The 14,962-nt window shown below is 46.0% G+C and overlaps 1 protein-coding gene across 1 annotated transcript; it reads left to right on the top strand.

The window, feature by feature from the left end:
- Positions 1–1,122: 1,122 nt before the first annotated feature.
- On the top strand, positions 1,123–14,824 carry LOC144119665 (uncharacterized). Its single transcript, XM_077652230.1, has 8 exons — positions 1,123–1,240; positions 3,639–3,897; positions 5,835–5,956; positions 7,992–8,012; positions 8,864–8,896; positions 10,551–10,583; positions 12,346–12,432; positions 14,787–14,824. Exons 1-8 carry the CDS (start codon positions 1,237–1,239, stop codon positions 14,822–14,824), a joined length of 597 nt encoding a protein of 198 aa, XP_077508356.1. The 5' UTR covers positions 1,123–1,236.
- Positions 14,825–14,962: the final 138 nt, after the last annotated feature.

Below are 14,962 nucleotides of genomic sequence, written 5' to 3'. Positions count from 1 at the left end.
TAATTTGATATATACGTATCCAAAAATCTGGCATCAGCACAACACTGTCTGAAAAAAAAAAATGCAGCAGTGTTGTCCTCCGGTTTCAGTCGTAAATTTACAAGTCACTCGGGCTAATTTCATCGGAAAAAGTATAGTCGATTTCAGACGTATGCAACCGAGTGTTTTTGTAGCTTAGTCCAATTATCTGCTCTAATTTCTGTAACATTGCTTACACTAATTCGGGAGCGATTATTTTAATCCAAACAGTGCGCTAACAATCGCAATAACCCTGCCTTGATTTAAGTAACGAAATGGTTCCTGAGAACTGAAATTTCCGAGGTAAGGTTTTCGTTTTCCTTTCCGATGGAAAGAAAAATTGGAAACGAAGCTCTGGGTAATTGCTTAATCAATTGGCGACTTATCATGATTTTACGCGCCATATCAAGAGGCACGCCATATAACATAGTTCTGGATTTATTTCGCCTGCCTGGAGTAAGTTAGCATGCGCGGAATTGCCGGTAGGAAGTTGTTTTTCTTTTTTTTTCCATCTCGCCTTCGTCGAAGTGTGCCCGCCGCAGTCGGGAACGAACCATCATCAAATGTCGATAGCATAAAATACTTCATATGCTAAATAATTTTCCCTCTTTCTTTATTGCATCGTTGCTTGGATAACCGGTAAACCGTTATACGTTATGAGAAAAAAATTATTTAAAAATGAATCGGTCTTAGCGTATTTCTTCTACAATTTACCATCTTCTTTTTTTTTTTTCCCCGGAGTGCGTAGCCCACTTCGGGGGTAAATACACAGTAATGGAAATGTATGTTCCTCCATCCAAAATTTCCTTCTCGAATCAAAATGTCTTCGACGGTAAACTTTTTTTTGTTAACCAGCAAATTCATGCTCATCAAACCTATTTTCCACATTCGACCACTTTTCACAGAATACTGTTTGATTCTTTCTTTTATTTTCCCATTTCATCTGATATTTTCCGCATTCCACCATTGAAAAAACCCGGAATCCACCGCCTGTGTCATAACCAATCCTCCTCGTGGGTATGCGCCATTATGTTTCGAAGGCAACAACAACAAATGCAGTTGTTGTTGTTAACCTATCAAAAGATGGCTAACAACAAGAAAAGAAAGAAGAAAACGACCGTTGTTTTGTGACCGTTGTGAGCAAGCTGACGCCGGCTTCCCTTCGCCTCCCTCGGTGCGACACGTCGTCAATTCGTAGCTGGTCGCTACGACTTCGACATGAGTAAGTTCCTTGCAACGAGAAGCGCAGCTGACAATCGTGCGAAACCGGCCCTAAACCGCGCGCACTTAACCTCGTGATGAGATTCCGCTCGATGTTTTTCAGAAACTAGTCGGCCGTACTACTTACATTTGTCCCTTTTATTTGAATTAAGAGTCACAGCGAGGGTAAAAGCGTCGCAACGAAAAAATGCAAACATTATTTGACATAACAGGAAGAATTCAGCCTGTATACCGAGCTGGCGGCCATTGGGACCTGAGTCACATGTGCTCGTTGTTCTCGCGCCTGATTCCTTTTGTTCAGTGAGCTTTTCACGTTGCTGATGTTCTCTGCCAATGTCGTCGACGCATTTTTGTAGCGAAAGCTACATTGCTCATGAACTCGCAGCTTCGCCGTGCTCGCATTCCCACCGTGGTCGCACCGCACCATGTGACGAACCACGTGACAACTATAGCCAGACTAATCTGGACTTGCAATCAAGATTTCGCTACGTATATTCTGGCATAGCCGAGCTAAGCCAGTGCCAATTTTTTTTCGTTCATGTGGATTTAACATGAAAGAAATTAAACGAGATCGACATATCCAGATGATGAATCTCTGACGTATAAAGTGCTCTAAAAGCTATAAAAGCTCTAGTTTGGCTACGAAGCAATGCCCTGAATTTTGAACGAAAAGTAATTGGACGATACAGCTAAAATATCTCACGCCGTTCCCAGTAATGAGTGTCTCATGCCAAGAGGTCCCACACGCTGCTGAGATGCATATAATCATATGGCGAATGAAAGAAAACGCGTACAACTGTTCCACGAATCTGTTGTGGTACGTTCATAACATCTGACTCGCTAGCGCACAGCTTTATAGTGAGCTGTGGAGCCGTACATTTTCTCTTCTGGTATTGTTGCGGAGAAAAGAATTTCTAGTGCATTGTAGCTTATCGTATATATTACCGCGATAGCGTTAAGGTCCCCATTATGCAGAAAATCTGGTGCCGCCGCTGTGACTGAAAAATCTCGAGCATGACTCTGGCAGGTGCTGCCCAGAAAGCAACCTGGGAGACAGGTGAGCCACCTAGGTCACGTGACCTTGCAGCGTCCTCACAACTTGGCCACCTGAGAGTGAGAAAACTGCCCACCGTGGCAGGTGGCAGTTAATTCAATTATTGGTCGCTCGGGCAGAACAACGTGGTGGCCGGTCACCAAGGTGTGATGGACGCGACGGACCGCATACTGGCTGAGTTTTATTGGCCCTGGGTCCAGTCGGAGGCTAGACGGTCTGTCAAGTCGTGCGACGTTTGTCAAAGAATGGTGCCTCGGCACCTCGTATGCCGAGCTCTCTTGGGTACCACCCCTATCATTGAAAGCCCGTTCACACGGGTTGCTGTTGACGTTGTTGTTGGGCCACTGTCACCAAATTCCGAGAAAGGAAACCGGTATATCTCGTCCTTGGTGGACTTCGCTACAAGATACCCGGATAATATCGAATTGCGCTATATTGAAGCGAAACGGGTAGCCGAAGGACTGCTAGAGATGTTTTCTAGAGTCGGGATATCTCGCGAAATTGTCACCGATCGTGGCTCCTACTTCATGTCTGCTGTCGTGAAGGAATTCAGTCGCCTCCTCTCAGCAAAACAGCTGCCGACCCCGCTCTACCACCCAATGGCGAATGGGTTAGTCGAACGTTTCAACGGCACGCTGAACGGCATCGCACCCCTTGTAGCTGTCCAGTGGTCATGCAGTTCGTGATGACGCCATAAGGTCACGTGACCTAGGTGGCCCACCTACTTCCTACGTTGCTTCTCTGGGGATTTTTCACTCGCGGTCAATGACGCCGACGCCGGATTTTCTGCGACACGATCTCACTAACACTATGGCGTTAAAAAACACTCATTTAACTGAGGACGGGTTCCCGCGGTGGCTCCTGTACCTACCTCTAACAACAACAAAAGGCAGCTGGAAGGACGCACGAGTGAAGTTGGTTAGGATTGGTCGGGAATCAAAGCAGATAATAATGAAGAGATGACGAGACACGGCTGAGTAAGGACTGAAAGGGGTTGCAAATGGAAGCTTGTAACAAACTGGAATAAGCTGCATTGAACGTGACAGACTTCTGATGACAAAGTCTAAAGTGACGGAGTCAAATGGCATGCGAGGAAGACCATTGCGACAGCAACCGCAAAACGAGAAAAGTTAATTTATGGGAGGCTGAATAATGGCACACTAACTTTTCACTCCCAAGGCCCGAAGATATCTGCGACCTTTAGCTCCTCTCCAGCGGTCATAACTTTCGTTTTTTTTTCATTTTTGTCATTCTGTTTCCCTTTCGTTTGACGCTGGGAGAACGCATCGGTGTATATACAACGCAAACGCACGTGCAACAGTGTGTACGTGCACATCTCACGCAGCGTCTCGCGACGAGGATTTCAAGGCGCTCCAGCTGGAGATGATGGACAGATACCCGCACCACCTTTGTCCCGAAGAGCTACACCAGGCCCGCTCTGGTGACAGTGCGGGCCGCATGTCCGTGCCCGGCTCCAGCGAGCCCAACTTCTTTGGCCCGCCCGGAGAGCCGTACGGTCCGGCGGCAGAGTCCACGCCGCTTCACTCGTGGACAGCCAGCAGCTACTCGGAGATCGCCAAGGACCTCGATGGCAGGGAGCGACGGTAAGGCCGCAACCGAGGTTTGCTTACGAACGGGCCTCTTCACGTTACAGCAAACAATTGTGCTTCAAGGTGCTTCGCTACAGGCGGGTATTTCAAGATCGGCGAGCAGAAACGGACTATGGCCTACTGTGATTGAATGTGTGCGTAGATGGTGTCTTCCGGAGTGGACTACTTTATAATGTGAGTGAATGTGTGTATGGATTGTGGCACTACAGTGGCCTATGTTCTACTGTGACTGAATATGTGCATAGATGGTGACTTCTGGAGTGGACTGTGATGTGGACTGTGTGGATTGATTATGTGCATAGATGGTGACTGCGGGAGAGAATGTGTGCTATTACAAGAGACTGTGCGCATAGCAGGGTAGATGCGACAGGCTTTAGGACATTGTTAATATAGTAGTAGTAGTAGAAAACATTTATTCCAAAAAGGTAGGATAGAGAGGCGAAAATACAGATTTTGGGTGGAGTCCTTATTGTTAATATAGAAGGGACGCTACGGTGGAGCGATTGCCGGCAGATTTATTTATTTATTATAGATACCTCAAGCGCCCTTGAGGGCTTTACATGAGGGGCTAACCCCACCTGTAGCATTTAACACCTCAACTCAAACGGCGAGAATAATCCGTCTGTTATTGTTCCTATTCCGAATGTTGTTCCTGTTAATACGGAGCAGAGATCAGTGGCCGGCCCCGGAGTCCACATTGACCGCGAAAGTTCACCGCAATATTGATCGATGAGTGAAACACAAAACGCTGTAGCTGACGCATTCATTCCTTCTTGCTCCATCTGTGTCCTAGACGTTTGAGCTAACGTTTCTCAGCTGACCTCGGCATAGGCACTGCGTTGAAGATTGATTTCCTACGGGCTTCGCTCGCTGTCTTTTTTTTTTTTTTTGACGTGCTGCCAATGGGTTTGTACTGTATGCTGGAATGCAGATTATTACATTCACATAACGCTTTATGAAGAAGGACGGCAAATGGCGCTACGACGAGATTATTCCTTCTGCTTCCACGACACTTCATAGACGCAGTGGTCACGTTGTTTACAGTATAGTTTTTAAAAAAAGCCGCACCACTTATGCAGCCTCAATTCTATTGGAACTCAGGGAGTGCACACTGTGCTCTCATGTCGTCAGCTTTTCAGTAACTGCGTAACAATAGGAGCGCTTGTGGAGCGTTCCAACTATAGGTTGCTTTGTCTAAATCACATTTCTGCTCTCAACGACCATATCCCAGTTACGTATTCTGTCGGGCATGTATTTACCTTGATATGCGTCACAGACGTTGTGGCACGTATGTTCTAGCAGAGAAGTTCGCACCAGAGATCATGAAGAGAACTCGGAGAATAGGAACTATTGGACATAAGGCCGCAAAGTTTTTTATGAACATTCATGGGAACATCGAGACTTGAGAACTGTATTACCGATGACAAGCCGAAATTTTGATGGGGTTTGACGATAACATAATTTGAAAAAATGCTGTGTGCAAGGGTCCGGTGAATGTGGCAGACCACGTTCGCATATACACACACAAAAAAAATCTACCTTTACCCTCCTTTAAGAGCAGGTTTAATTTTCTTAGCTTGCGACGCGTGCAGAATCACAGAGCGTAGATCTGAGAAGCAAGCATTTTCCGACGAAACTAACCAAGAAACTCCGTTCAGAGCCGATCTTCATAAGTCACCATTTACAGCTGATGATCAGAATTTTAGCCCACGTATTCCTCTGTTTGGGCTTCGTGAACTTCGCTTTTCCAGACCTGCGGAACATGCCTCCAGGCTTCCATGCTTAATTTAGAAAGAAGCGGGCAACAGAATTGGCAGCAAGTTAACACCATTCTAACTTGTTTTCATATGCAGTTACGATATTGACTACAGTTTTCTTGTTTAGAGACATCCATTTTTTTCTAAATTTTTTCTCTTCCTGTTACCAATCAGGAAAGTGGAGACAGAAGACCGGCACTACCGGGAGGTCCTCCGAGACTGCTTGTTCATACTCGTCGTGGTTGCTCTTGTATTTGTGATCATTTTGGCGCTCGCCAAGCATGCCTACTTCGGAGGTACAGCACAATTTTATCCTTTCTCGTTTCATTTCGTTTATGACAACCTAAAAGGCACGGGGCCGTCACGTATACAATGGGGATCGATAACCTACGTCCCTACAGAAAGTAGGACTGCCAAAATTTTTTATCTTTATATAGCTCGAGATAAAGCTAAAAGAGCGCTTTCAGTGTCTCAGAAAAAAGAAATCACGTATTTCTTGTGTTTATTATTTATTCTATCTGACATGCTCCTAACAAGAGCATTTAGTGAGGCAGTTCCACAGAAGAAAAGCAGGACTATATAGAGAATCATTATAGTATAAAAGTACCTCCAAATGTGTATAACCTACTGGAAATTCAGATGATGATCAACTCACAATTCAAAAATAACCAAACGTGCCTACGTGGCGTTTTCAGAGTGAATGCAATTGTTCCAACTCATTCCGGAATGACGTATGGAAAAGCAAGAATCCACTAAATGACCTTGTTTTACCGCAAGTTCGTCAAACTAATAATAATAACAATTGGTTTTTGGTGAAAGGAAATGGCGCAGCATCTGTCTCATGTATCGTTGGACACGTGAACTGCGCCGTAAGAGAAGGGATAAAGGAGGAAGTGACAGAAGAAAGGAAGAAAGAGGTGCCGCAGTGGAGGGCTCCGGAATAATTTCGACCACCTGGAGATCTTCAACGTGCACTGACATCGCACAGCACACGGGCGCCTTAGCGTTTTTCCTCCATTAAAACGCAGCCGCGAAACGCTCAAACGCTGAGATTATATTGTAGGCGCGGTGATTTGCGTGAAGGAACTGCGTAAATGAAGAGGTTGGATTCGGCCTGTGTACAGTATGTGTCATACTTACCACATGCTACCCCAGGCCCCTGAAGGTCAAGTCAAGGTCAGAGGTCAGTGAGGGAACGGACAAATGGTTAAACCGACTCTTAACGCGAGTAGGCTTCACCGCGAAGCAGGATTCGGGCAATGTACAGTATGCGTCATACTTAAACGGAACAGACACATGGTTAAACCGGCTCTTAACGCGGAGAATAGTATGACGCATACTGTACATACATGTTCGTGAAAAAAAATTAGCTGTGGTTTATCTTGGTTAAACCTAGTTTGTAATCGAGAGCTTCACTGCATAGCTACGCTAGACTGCAGCACGAGACTGTCCTGCTCGTCTATGTAGCCTCTGGCCCCAGGCGGAACGCATCGCCTCTTATATACAGTCGTTCGACGTCACCATTGGCGTCATCTTTGAGGTCATCACTGACGTCGTAATATTATTAATCTCTCTTAACTTTATATTTGACCTTTGACCTTGACGTTTAACCTTTAATACAGACCTTTGACCTTAACTTGGCCTTGAGATGCCTGGGGTAGCATGTGATAAGACACCATAGGTATACCATGGCTTAGTCTTGATTTGACCTCTGGCTCATTTGAAGGTCAAAACCGCAAGCACCACGAAATCGTTACGAGGTAGCGTCAAGCTTTCGATTCAAAATCTCATAAAGGGACGACTTGCCGGCGCACATCTAATGACTTAAGATAAATATCGCGTTTAATTAGCGCTACGCGATGAGTTGTGGTGTGAGGCCCTTGCGCCAGTTTATGGAGAAAATGACACCTAAAAAAGAGCCGAGCTTTACATCGGGCACCGATCACGATTCTTGTCCGAAGGGTTTGTGGATGATTTTCCGTTTCCACAGCACTTTTTACTGCTTTACTTAGTTGTTTAGCTAGTTTATGCATGTGTAAATAATGTGAATGGGGCGTGCAATCATGTTGGAATCAATCGCGCGCGGTGGCGGTGAACTGATTGAAGTATTCGTCCTCTTTTTTGCTTGCTTATGGTGAAGAACCAGCCATTGCAAATCATGTTTCTACTGAAGTGATGCTGAGATGTATATGGTCGCTAACCACGTTCAAATCAATATCAGTCTGCACACAAGATGTATAACGCGTTTTTACAACTTGAACGTGTACTGCTAGTTCTTTTTTTATACTCAACGAATAATTCTGGTCCATTGTGCTTCCTTTCAACTTCCAGGTGAAGAGGAATCGAAAGATCGTAAGTGAACAATGACCTTGCTATTGAACGAACGCAGAGTGCTTGCTGGCTCTCTGAAGTCGATCACTGCAGCGGTTCGAATAAAACTTGCAGAGCTTGAATCAGAAGGGGTTCATTTAGTGACGAATAAAGTTGGGTTCGTATCTCCCGAGAAGTGCCTTTCTTGAAAACAAATTTTTGTAACATTACAAACTCGCCTCAGTACAACGTTGTAATCCTTTGTTTAAATAAATAATTGGTTTTTGGGAAAAGGAGATGGCGCAGTATCTGTATTATATATCGTTGGACACCTGAACCGCGCCGTAAGAGAAGGGATAAAGGAGGGAGTGAAAGAAGAAAGGAAGAAAGAGATGCGGTAGTGGAGGACTGCGGAAAAATTTCGACCACCTGGGGATCTTTAACGTGCACCGACATCGCACAGCACACGTTAAAGATCCCCAGGTGGTCGAAATTTTTCCGGAGCCCTCCACTACGGCACCTCTTTCTTCCTTTGTTTAGCTCAAGCTCATTCTGCATTAGACATGGTGTGAAATGTTAAAAAAGGCAATATTTTTCAATTCCAACGCTCGAACGGTCTTAGTCTATACGGATCTCATGCCTGCTCTCACAGAGGAGCTAAATACAGCAATAATAATTAAAAATTCTTCCATGCCTCGTCTTTGTCATATTAGAAACAAAATAAGGAATAACAGCAGGAAATGGCAGATCTGAAGTATATAATATATGTGTTCGTGTCTGCGTGCGCGTGCGTGCGAATATTTTATTTGGCTGAGTCCTCTTTTAATCCTCGTTTCCTTAGGTTGTCGTGCACCTTCTTTTATGTGGTTGGCTAAAATTTTTTTCTTTGACAGCGCCACAACCAGACCTCGACATTAAATCTCCTGGTAAGAAAATGGGCCCTCCACCACATAATTTTCCACCTCACGCACATGAGGGTCTATGATCATCCAAATTAGTTTGGACGTCTACCCTTCACCTGGTTTCGTCCGCACTGAACGGATCCCGTTTGTCACTTTAACTAACTTCATTACATGTTCGACATTTAAAAGCAATATCGACTGGCGTAAATGTGAAGAAGACCTCGTGTAATTTTATTCGCTAAAAATCACCCAATAGAGAGCCTGCAACATTATTGAGAAAAAAATGCCCGAATCAAGACGCCTCGTTTATTGCATGGAGGATATAATAAATTAAATTCTGGTTTCCACGTTAAAAGGTAATTTGACGTCGAGTTCTGTGCACGAAGTAATGTTATGCCGTGAGTCAAATGGCTGTAGCAATTAAACCCTCGAATATCTTTTAAGCAGGCAAAGCTCGAAAATTAAGACACGTGCGTACTCGGCTGAAGCTCTGGTGACTGCTAGCATGCGCAGATTTTAAGATGATTCTAGCTGAGCCGTCAGGTTTTATTTAAAAAATAGAAAAGTATTCCTGCTCAGTGACTTATTCCCGAGAGCAATTACTCGCTTTCGAGAGGTGTTCTCACTGGAACGCCGCACAGCACCGTTGAGGCGATAGATACAGAGAGAAAACTTTCTTGCCCGCATAGGACACGGTCGTGAAGTGAAGCAGGAGGGTTGTGTAAATATATATGCTGCCTGCCTTGCACATGGGGGAGCGCGCCTACAAGACCTATTCGCAGCTAATGTAGGTGACCAATGGGCAGGTGACCAATGTGCAGTCTAAAGTAATATACTGACAACTAATAGCAAGCCGCTAGCAAGCTAACAAGCCGCGTCATTGGGAGTGTTCATGAACGATGGGTTAAAAATAACTAAGTCTGGTTGCAAGCAACCAGCGAAAGCCAGCTTTCTCTCCATTTTTATTTTTATTTTTGCAACACTGCTCAGAAAACTAGTCAAAGCACGTCACTCGGTTGTAAATAAGAAATGTGAATAATTTTAAAATACTACACGCGTTTTTTTTATGACGCTGCGTTTTTTTATAGAATGAACAGTTTGCTTTAAGCACCTGCATGCTAAAAAAAAACTAAGAAATTACGACAAGCATGTACGTGCGTGTTTGTCGTTTATGTTACTTTGTGATGAGCAAAAGGTTATTGAAAAAAGAAATGTTAGTAGAAAATAAACGTCGCTGATTTAAAAAAAACTCCAGAATGTTGCGCCCTCCCTCGGAGGAAGAAATAGTCACAACACCTCTACCGAGCCTTGACTCCTTCAAAGCCTACTAGGGCCATGTGACTACAGGTGGCGTTTTCTCGACAGTGCCTAGCCACCCACCTCCACGTCTCAAACGCGTGACTCCTGTCTGGGCAACCTTGCATTCAATCATCAGGAAGAAAGCTTTGTATAGGACGCGATGGCACACTTTGGCCTAGCTGCTCTTGAGCCATTAAAATCAAATCATTAGTACCATGATCATCATCATCATTGCGGCATATTACGAATGCGACGGCAGCGCGAACTCTAGTGCCGTTTATCTCGTAGAACATCCTATAACTCATTCAGCTATCGCTGTAAAAAGGATGGATAAAAAGAAAAGAAAAGGGTATTTTAACATGTGAGATTTTTATTACAGTGTCGACCCCTCGCAGTCAAGAAAAAATTATCTGTAAGTATATTTTCATCAAATTTTTTGGTTCGTGCGATGCGGGCGTGCGACTTAACAGTCCAAACATAATGACGTTTCCTTTAAAAATGGCACGCTTACAATACAGTCTTCTGTTTATTAAAGTTATCACGCAATACGATATTTGAGAGCTATCTAGAGATTTTTAGTGAGGGAAGGGTACCCATCAGGGCTTGCATTAATTTTGTTGTAGGGCTGCAGGAAACAAGGTAAGCGTGATTGCTCCACCCGTCTCCCTTCCCCTCTGCCGCAGGAAAGAGGGTCAGCGATGGAGCTTTTAACATCAGCAGTGAGGAAAGGTTATGGCTCTTACTAAGCCGCCATCTTTGTGGAGGAAAAACCCACACTGTCGTCACTGCAGTAGTCGAACTCACAAAATGGAGTTGAACTTAGATATAGCGAACTAGAAGGGGCCCGGCGATTACTTCGTTGTAACCGTAGCTTTGTTATAGCCCGTGTTGACCGAGCTTCCAAGGAAATCATCATTTCTTCGTTATATCCATTATTTCGTTATAAACCGTTTAGTTATAACGAGGCTCGACTGTAACCGTAAGAAATAAGATAACATACGCCCTCCTTGATTCACCTACCATGTGGAAAATTACACCGCTGTCGTACAGACGCTTTCGATCCTTATCGAGTCGATTAAGATTGAATTTTATTGACGTAGATGCGGCGACGCTGCAGCCCAAATTTCAATAGCGACTGTGCCCACTCCCGCTGTCACGAAGCGAGTTCGTGAAACGCGGTCGATATTTACGATCAGGATCGAAAGGCGCGTGACCAGGAAACTGCAAAAAGACCTCTTGCGCAGGAAACATCGAACTGCAAACTGAAAAGTGAGCCTTCTGCTTGCTCGTGCTTCATTTGAAGGTTACCCAACAGCATTTCACTCAAAAGTGTGTTCTGGTTACTTTTTACATCGTTGCAATCTCTTTACAACAACGGGAGCATGTGACACCACCTGGCACACAGCAGGCCAACTCGTCGGTCAAGATTGAACGGGAACGTGTAGTAGCTTTGCAAATAGACCGCGCTCGAAACTTCAGTCATGATCGGACTGAATCAGGATAGAGGGTGGCCGGTAAATGCGGTATAAATGAACTAAGAAATCCTTTGAGCAAAAAGAAAAAAAAAACGTAAACGCGCCATGGTCCGCTTAACTTCATGCCGAGGAAGCAGCTCAGGTGCAGGGTTTACTCATTCCAATATAGAACGGCATGGTCTCCTATCTTTCGCTATGACTAATTGGGTGACTCTCTTGGGTTTTCTTCGTCGTTTAGAGCTAAGTCCTTCGTTGCTGCTCCTTGCATACCTGGAAAACGATTCGAACAACGTAAATCTCTTTGTTGTGCTACATGTGTTACGTTGCGTTTAAGTCGTGTTAGATTGCTTGATTATATATTTTGGTTGTTTGCTTCCTTGGCCCGTGGACGAGTGACCAAACTTACCACGACACCTTTGTCACGTATGCTCACTCAGTTTTTATTAAGATGTCTGGGGTGCTAAAGATATAGCCGATCCATAACCACTCACATAGTAAAAAAAAAAAAGAACGTTAAAACTTTCCGGGCAGCTAAGCAGAACTAACGTCATGAAATTAAGACCACCAGTCTTCTCAGTTCGCCGAATTCTTATGCCCCAGTAACGTTAAGTCAGCCCAAGCGATGGCATTACAGACGCCGTTTCCGTGTCAGAGACGGCTTAGCTACACTCCGAAACGCTATTTATTTTCTTTCGCGAGACCGGGATCGCAGCGCTCCTGCTCTGACGCCACCCGGGAAAGTAATCGCTGAAGAATGGCCACCTGCGCCAGGCACCGAGGCTAAAGGTAAGGCTTCTCTAGAACTATGTGTAAGACGTGTGCAGGTAGAAGACAAGAAACGCATCACTTTGACTGTGATCCTCAACATCGCGTCTAACCGCATATTGGGCGGTACGTTGTACAAGTCGACCTGCAAACTTAGAAAATCGAAAAAAAAAACTTGGATTGCCGTATAGGTCGACCGAGGGAAGCTCCGAGCTACCAACAATGCAACCGGCACAGTGTTCCACATATGGGAGCTGAGGCCACCCTGTGAGAAGCTCTCAACCAAAAACGACGCAGTGGGCCAGCACGAATACGCTTCGTTCCGACGAACGCGCTAGAGGAGGCATTTTAGTCGGATACAACTCAACGAAGCGGCACATTTCCCTCAAAGTTCCTTCCAGCCAATGGCGTCGGCCGATTCTCATTAGTTCGTGGTTAATTCCCTTGTCGCTGCTAGCGTCACATCGTAGCAGGCTGGCAGATGAAAAGTGATTAACCACGACTTAACCGGATTAACCACGACGTCATGAAAATCGATTGACATCGCGGCGGCTGCGTTTCGATGAAGGCGAAACGCAAAGGCGACCGTGTGCTGTGCGACGTCAGTGCACGTTAAAGATTCCCAGGTGGTCGAAATTATTCCGGAGCCCTCCACTACAGAACCTCTTTCTTCCGTTCTTCGTTCACTCCCTCCTTTACCCCTTCCCTTACGGCGCGGTTCAGGCGTCCGCCGATATGTGAGACAGATACTGCGCCATTTCCTTTCCCCAAGCACCTTTTTTTTTTGGCTGCAAAACCTCTTTCAGGGGCATCTTCCGATTCGTTCTTTGTATCCCACTATAGACGAAAACGTCTTCAATGCGTTCAATTAAAGCTCGGCAGCGTGCGCGGCGTCCGCGATGTCGTACGTTGACGGCAGTATATATACGGTCCACAGAATGCTTGTCATTGTCACTGCACTCGAAAAGGCGCTCCCTCTGCTTTCCCTATTAACTGGCACACTTTTGGCCCACATCAATCTCACAGGATGGGGTTGAATTTTTCGACACCTCCGCGCGCAAGATGGCGGCTTGCTGAAATGCTGCCGCGAACAGCAGCCGACTTTCGGGAGACGACTCGCCGCGCGGCGCAGCGATTGGGAGGAGTTTCGTTTTAGGAATGGCGCGCTTTTTCCTCCCGTTGTCGACGCGCCCGCCACGGGTGACCTTGGCGGCAGAACGGAGTGTACAGCACGGAGCCGATGCTACATGAACGTTGACGAAGCTTCCCTTCACCCCCTGGCGCCTACTTGCCGTGCTGCTGGTGGAGCGGCGCATGCGCCAACAACAGCGTCTTCGTAGTCCCGTGGTGGGCGAAGCCAGCGCGTGGATCGAAGTAATCTCACGCGCACGCGCAGTCCTGATGGCACTCGATGAGCGAAGCGTCAGCTCCGCGGAGTTGCCGTCATTACTTGAACAGCGTCAACCGACGGTTACCCGCTGCGGTGGCTCAGTGGTTAGGGCGCTCGGCTACTGATTCGGAGTTGCCGGGCTCGAACCCGACCGCGGCGGCTGAGTTTTTATGGAGGCAAAACGCTAAGGCGCCCGTGTGCCGTGCGATGTCAGTGCACGTTAAAGATAGTCTAAATTATTCCGGAGCCCTCCACTACGGCAACTCTCTCATCCTTTCTTCTTTCACTCCCTCCTTTATCCCTTCCCTTACGGCACGGCTCAGGTGTCCAACGATATATGAGACAGATACTGCGCCATTTCCTTCCCCAAAAACCAATTATTATTATTATTTATCAACTGACGGGCCAGTTGGTTTTCCATGGTGTTTTACCAGCGCAAGAAGACGCGGACGAAGGAACATGGACAAAGACAAAGACGTCATTACGTAGTGTGCGCGCCGGCGACACAGGTCCCGTGGCGCCATCCATCAGCACGTTCAGCAACAGGCTCTCAATTGTTCTCCGACGTGGTGATCTACGGAGCGGAGGCGGCGGCGGCGTCCGGCCTAGGTGAAAGTTTTAGCTTTCTGTGTAGCGCGTACTGGCACCGTCCCCTCTTCAGCACTTGGCGAGTGCTGGTGGCGCGGGTCGCCATGCATAGAAAACGGCAAGGCCACATTCGTGACAAAGACTGGGAGAGGAGTGTTACTTGAAAAGAGTGTCCGTGGAATATAAAGAGCGCTTTCAAACTGTACATACATACAAGTATTTCTCAAATTCCTTACGTCAATATATCTCAAAAGTCTGCGCTCATATCTCGCATTAGGGAGTATCGTAATAGTCCTTCGAATTTTTCTTGTTTTCTTCCTTCGTTTTTCTTGCTTTCATTTGCTCTGTTTTCTGCGCCCCTGTGACAAATGGACTACTGATTTTTTCTCCTCTGTAGAAACCGAGCTGGTGGACGTCACCCCTTTCGGCAAGTAAACCGTGGCACTGTGACCGCTTTCTCGGGCATATTACGACAGAGTGCGACTTTCTAACACTGCTATTTTTATCTGTTTATCGACAACTAATTGATCATTATGTTATTCCCCCAACAGAAACCGAGCCACGCCCGGAGAC

The sequence above is a fragment of the Amblyomma americanum genome, chromosome 2 (genome assembly GCF_052857255.1).
Source record: "Amblyomma americanum isolate KBUSLIRL-KWMA chromosome 2, ASM5285725v1, whole genome shotgun sequence".
In the NCBI taxonomy this organism is placed as follows: domain Eukaryota; kingdom Metazoa; phylum Arthropoda; class Arachnida; order Ixodida; family Ixodidae; genus Amblyomma; species Amblyomma americanum.
This window is presented reverse-complemented; position numbering and strand designations above follow the sequence as displayed.

Coding starts and splice junctions, on each gene's coding strand:
- LOC144119665 (XM_077652230.1), top strand. Junction 3,898..5,834: donor CTCGATGGCAGGGAGCGACG/GTAAGGCCGCAA, acceptor GTTACCAATCAG/GAAAGTGGAGACAGAAGACC. Junction 5,957..7,991: donor CAAGCATGCCTACTTCGGAG/GTACAGCACAAT, acceptor TTCAACTTCCAG/GTGAAGAGGAATCGAAAGAT.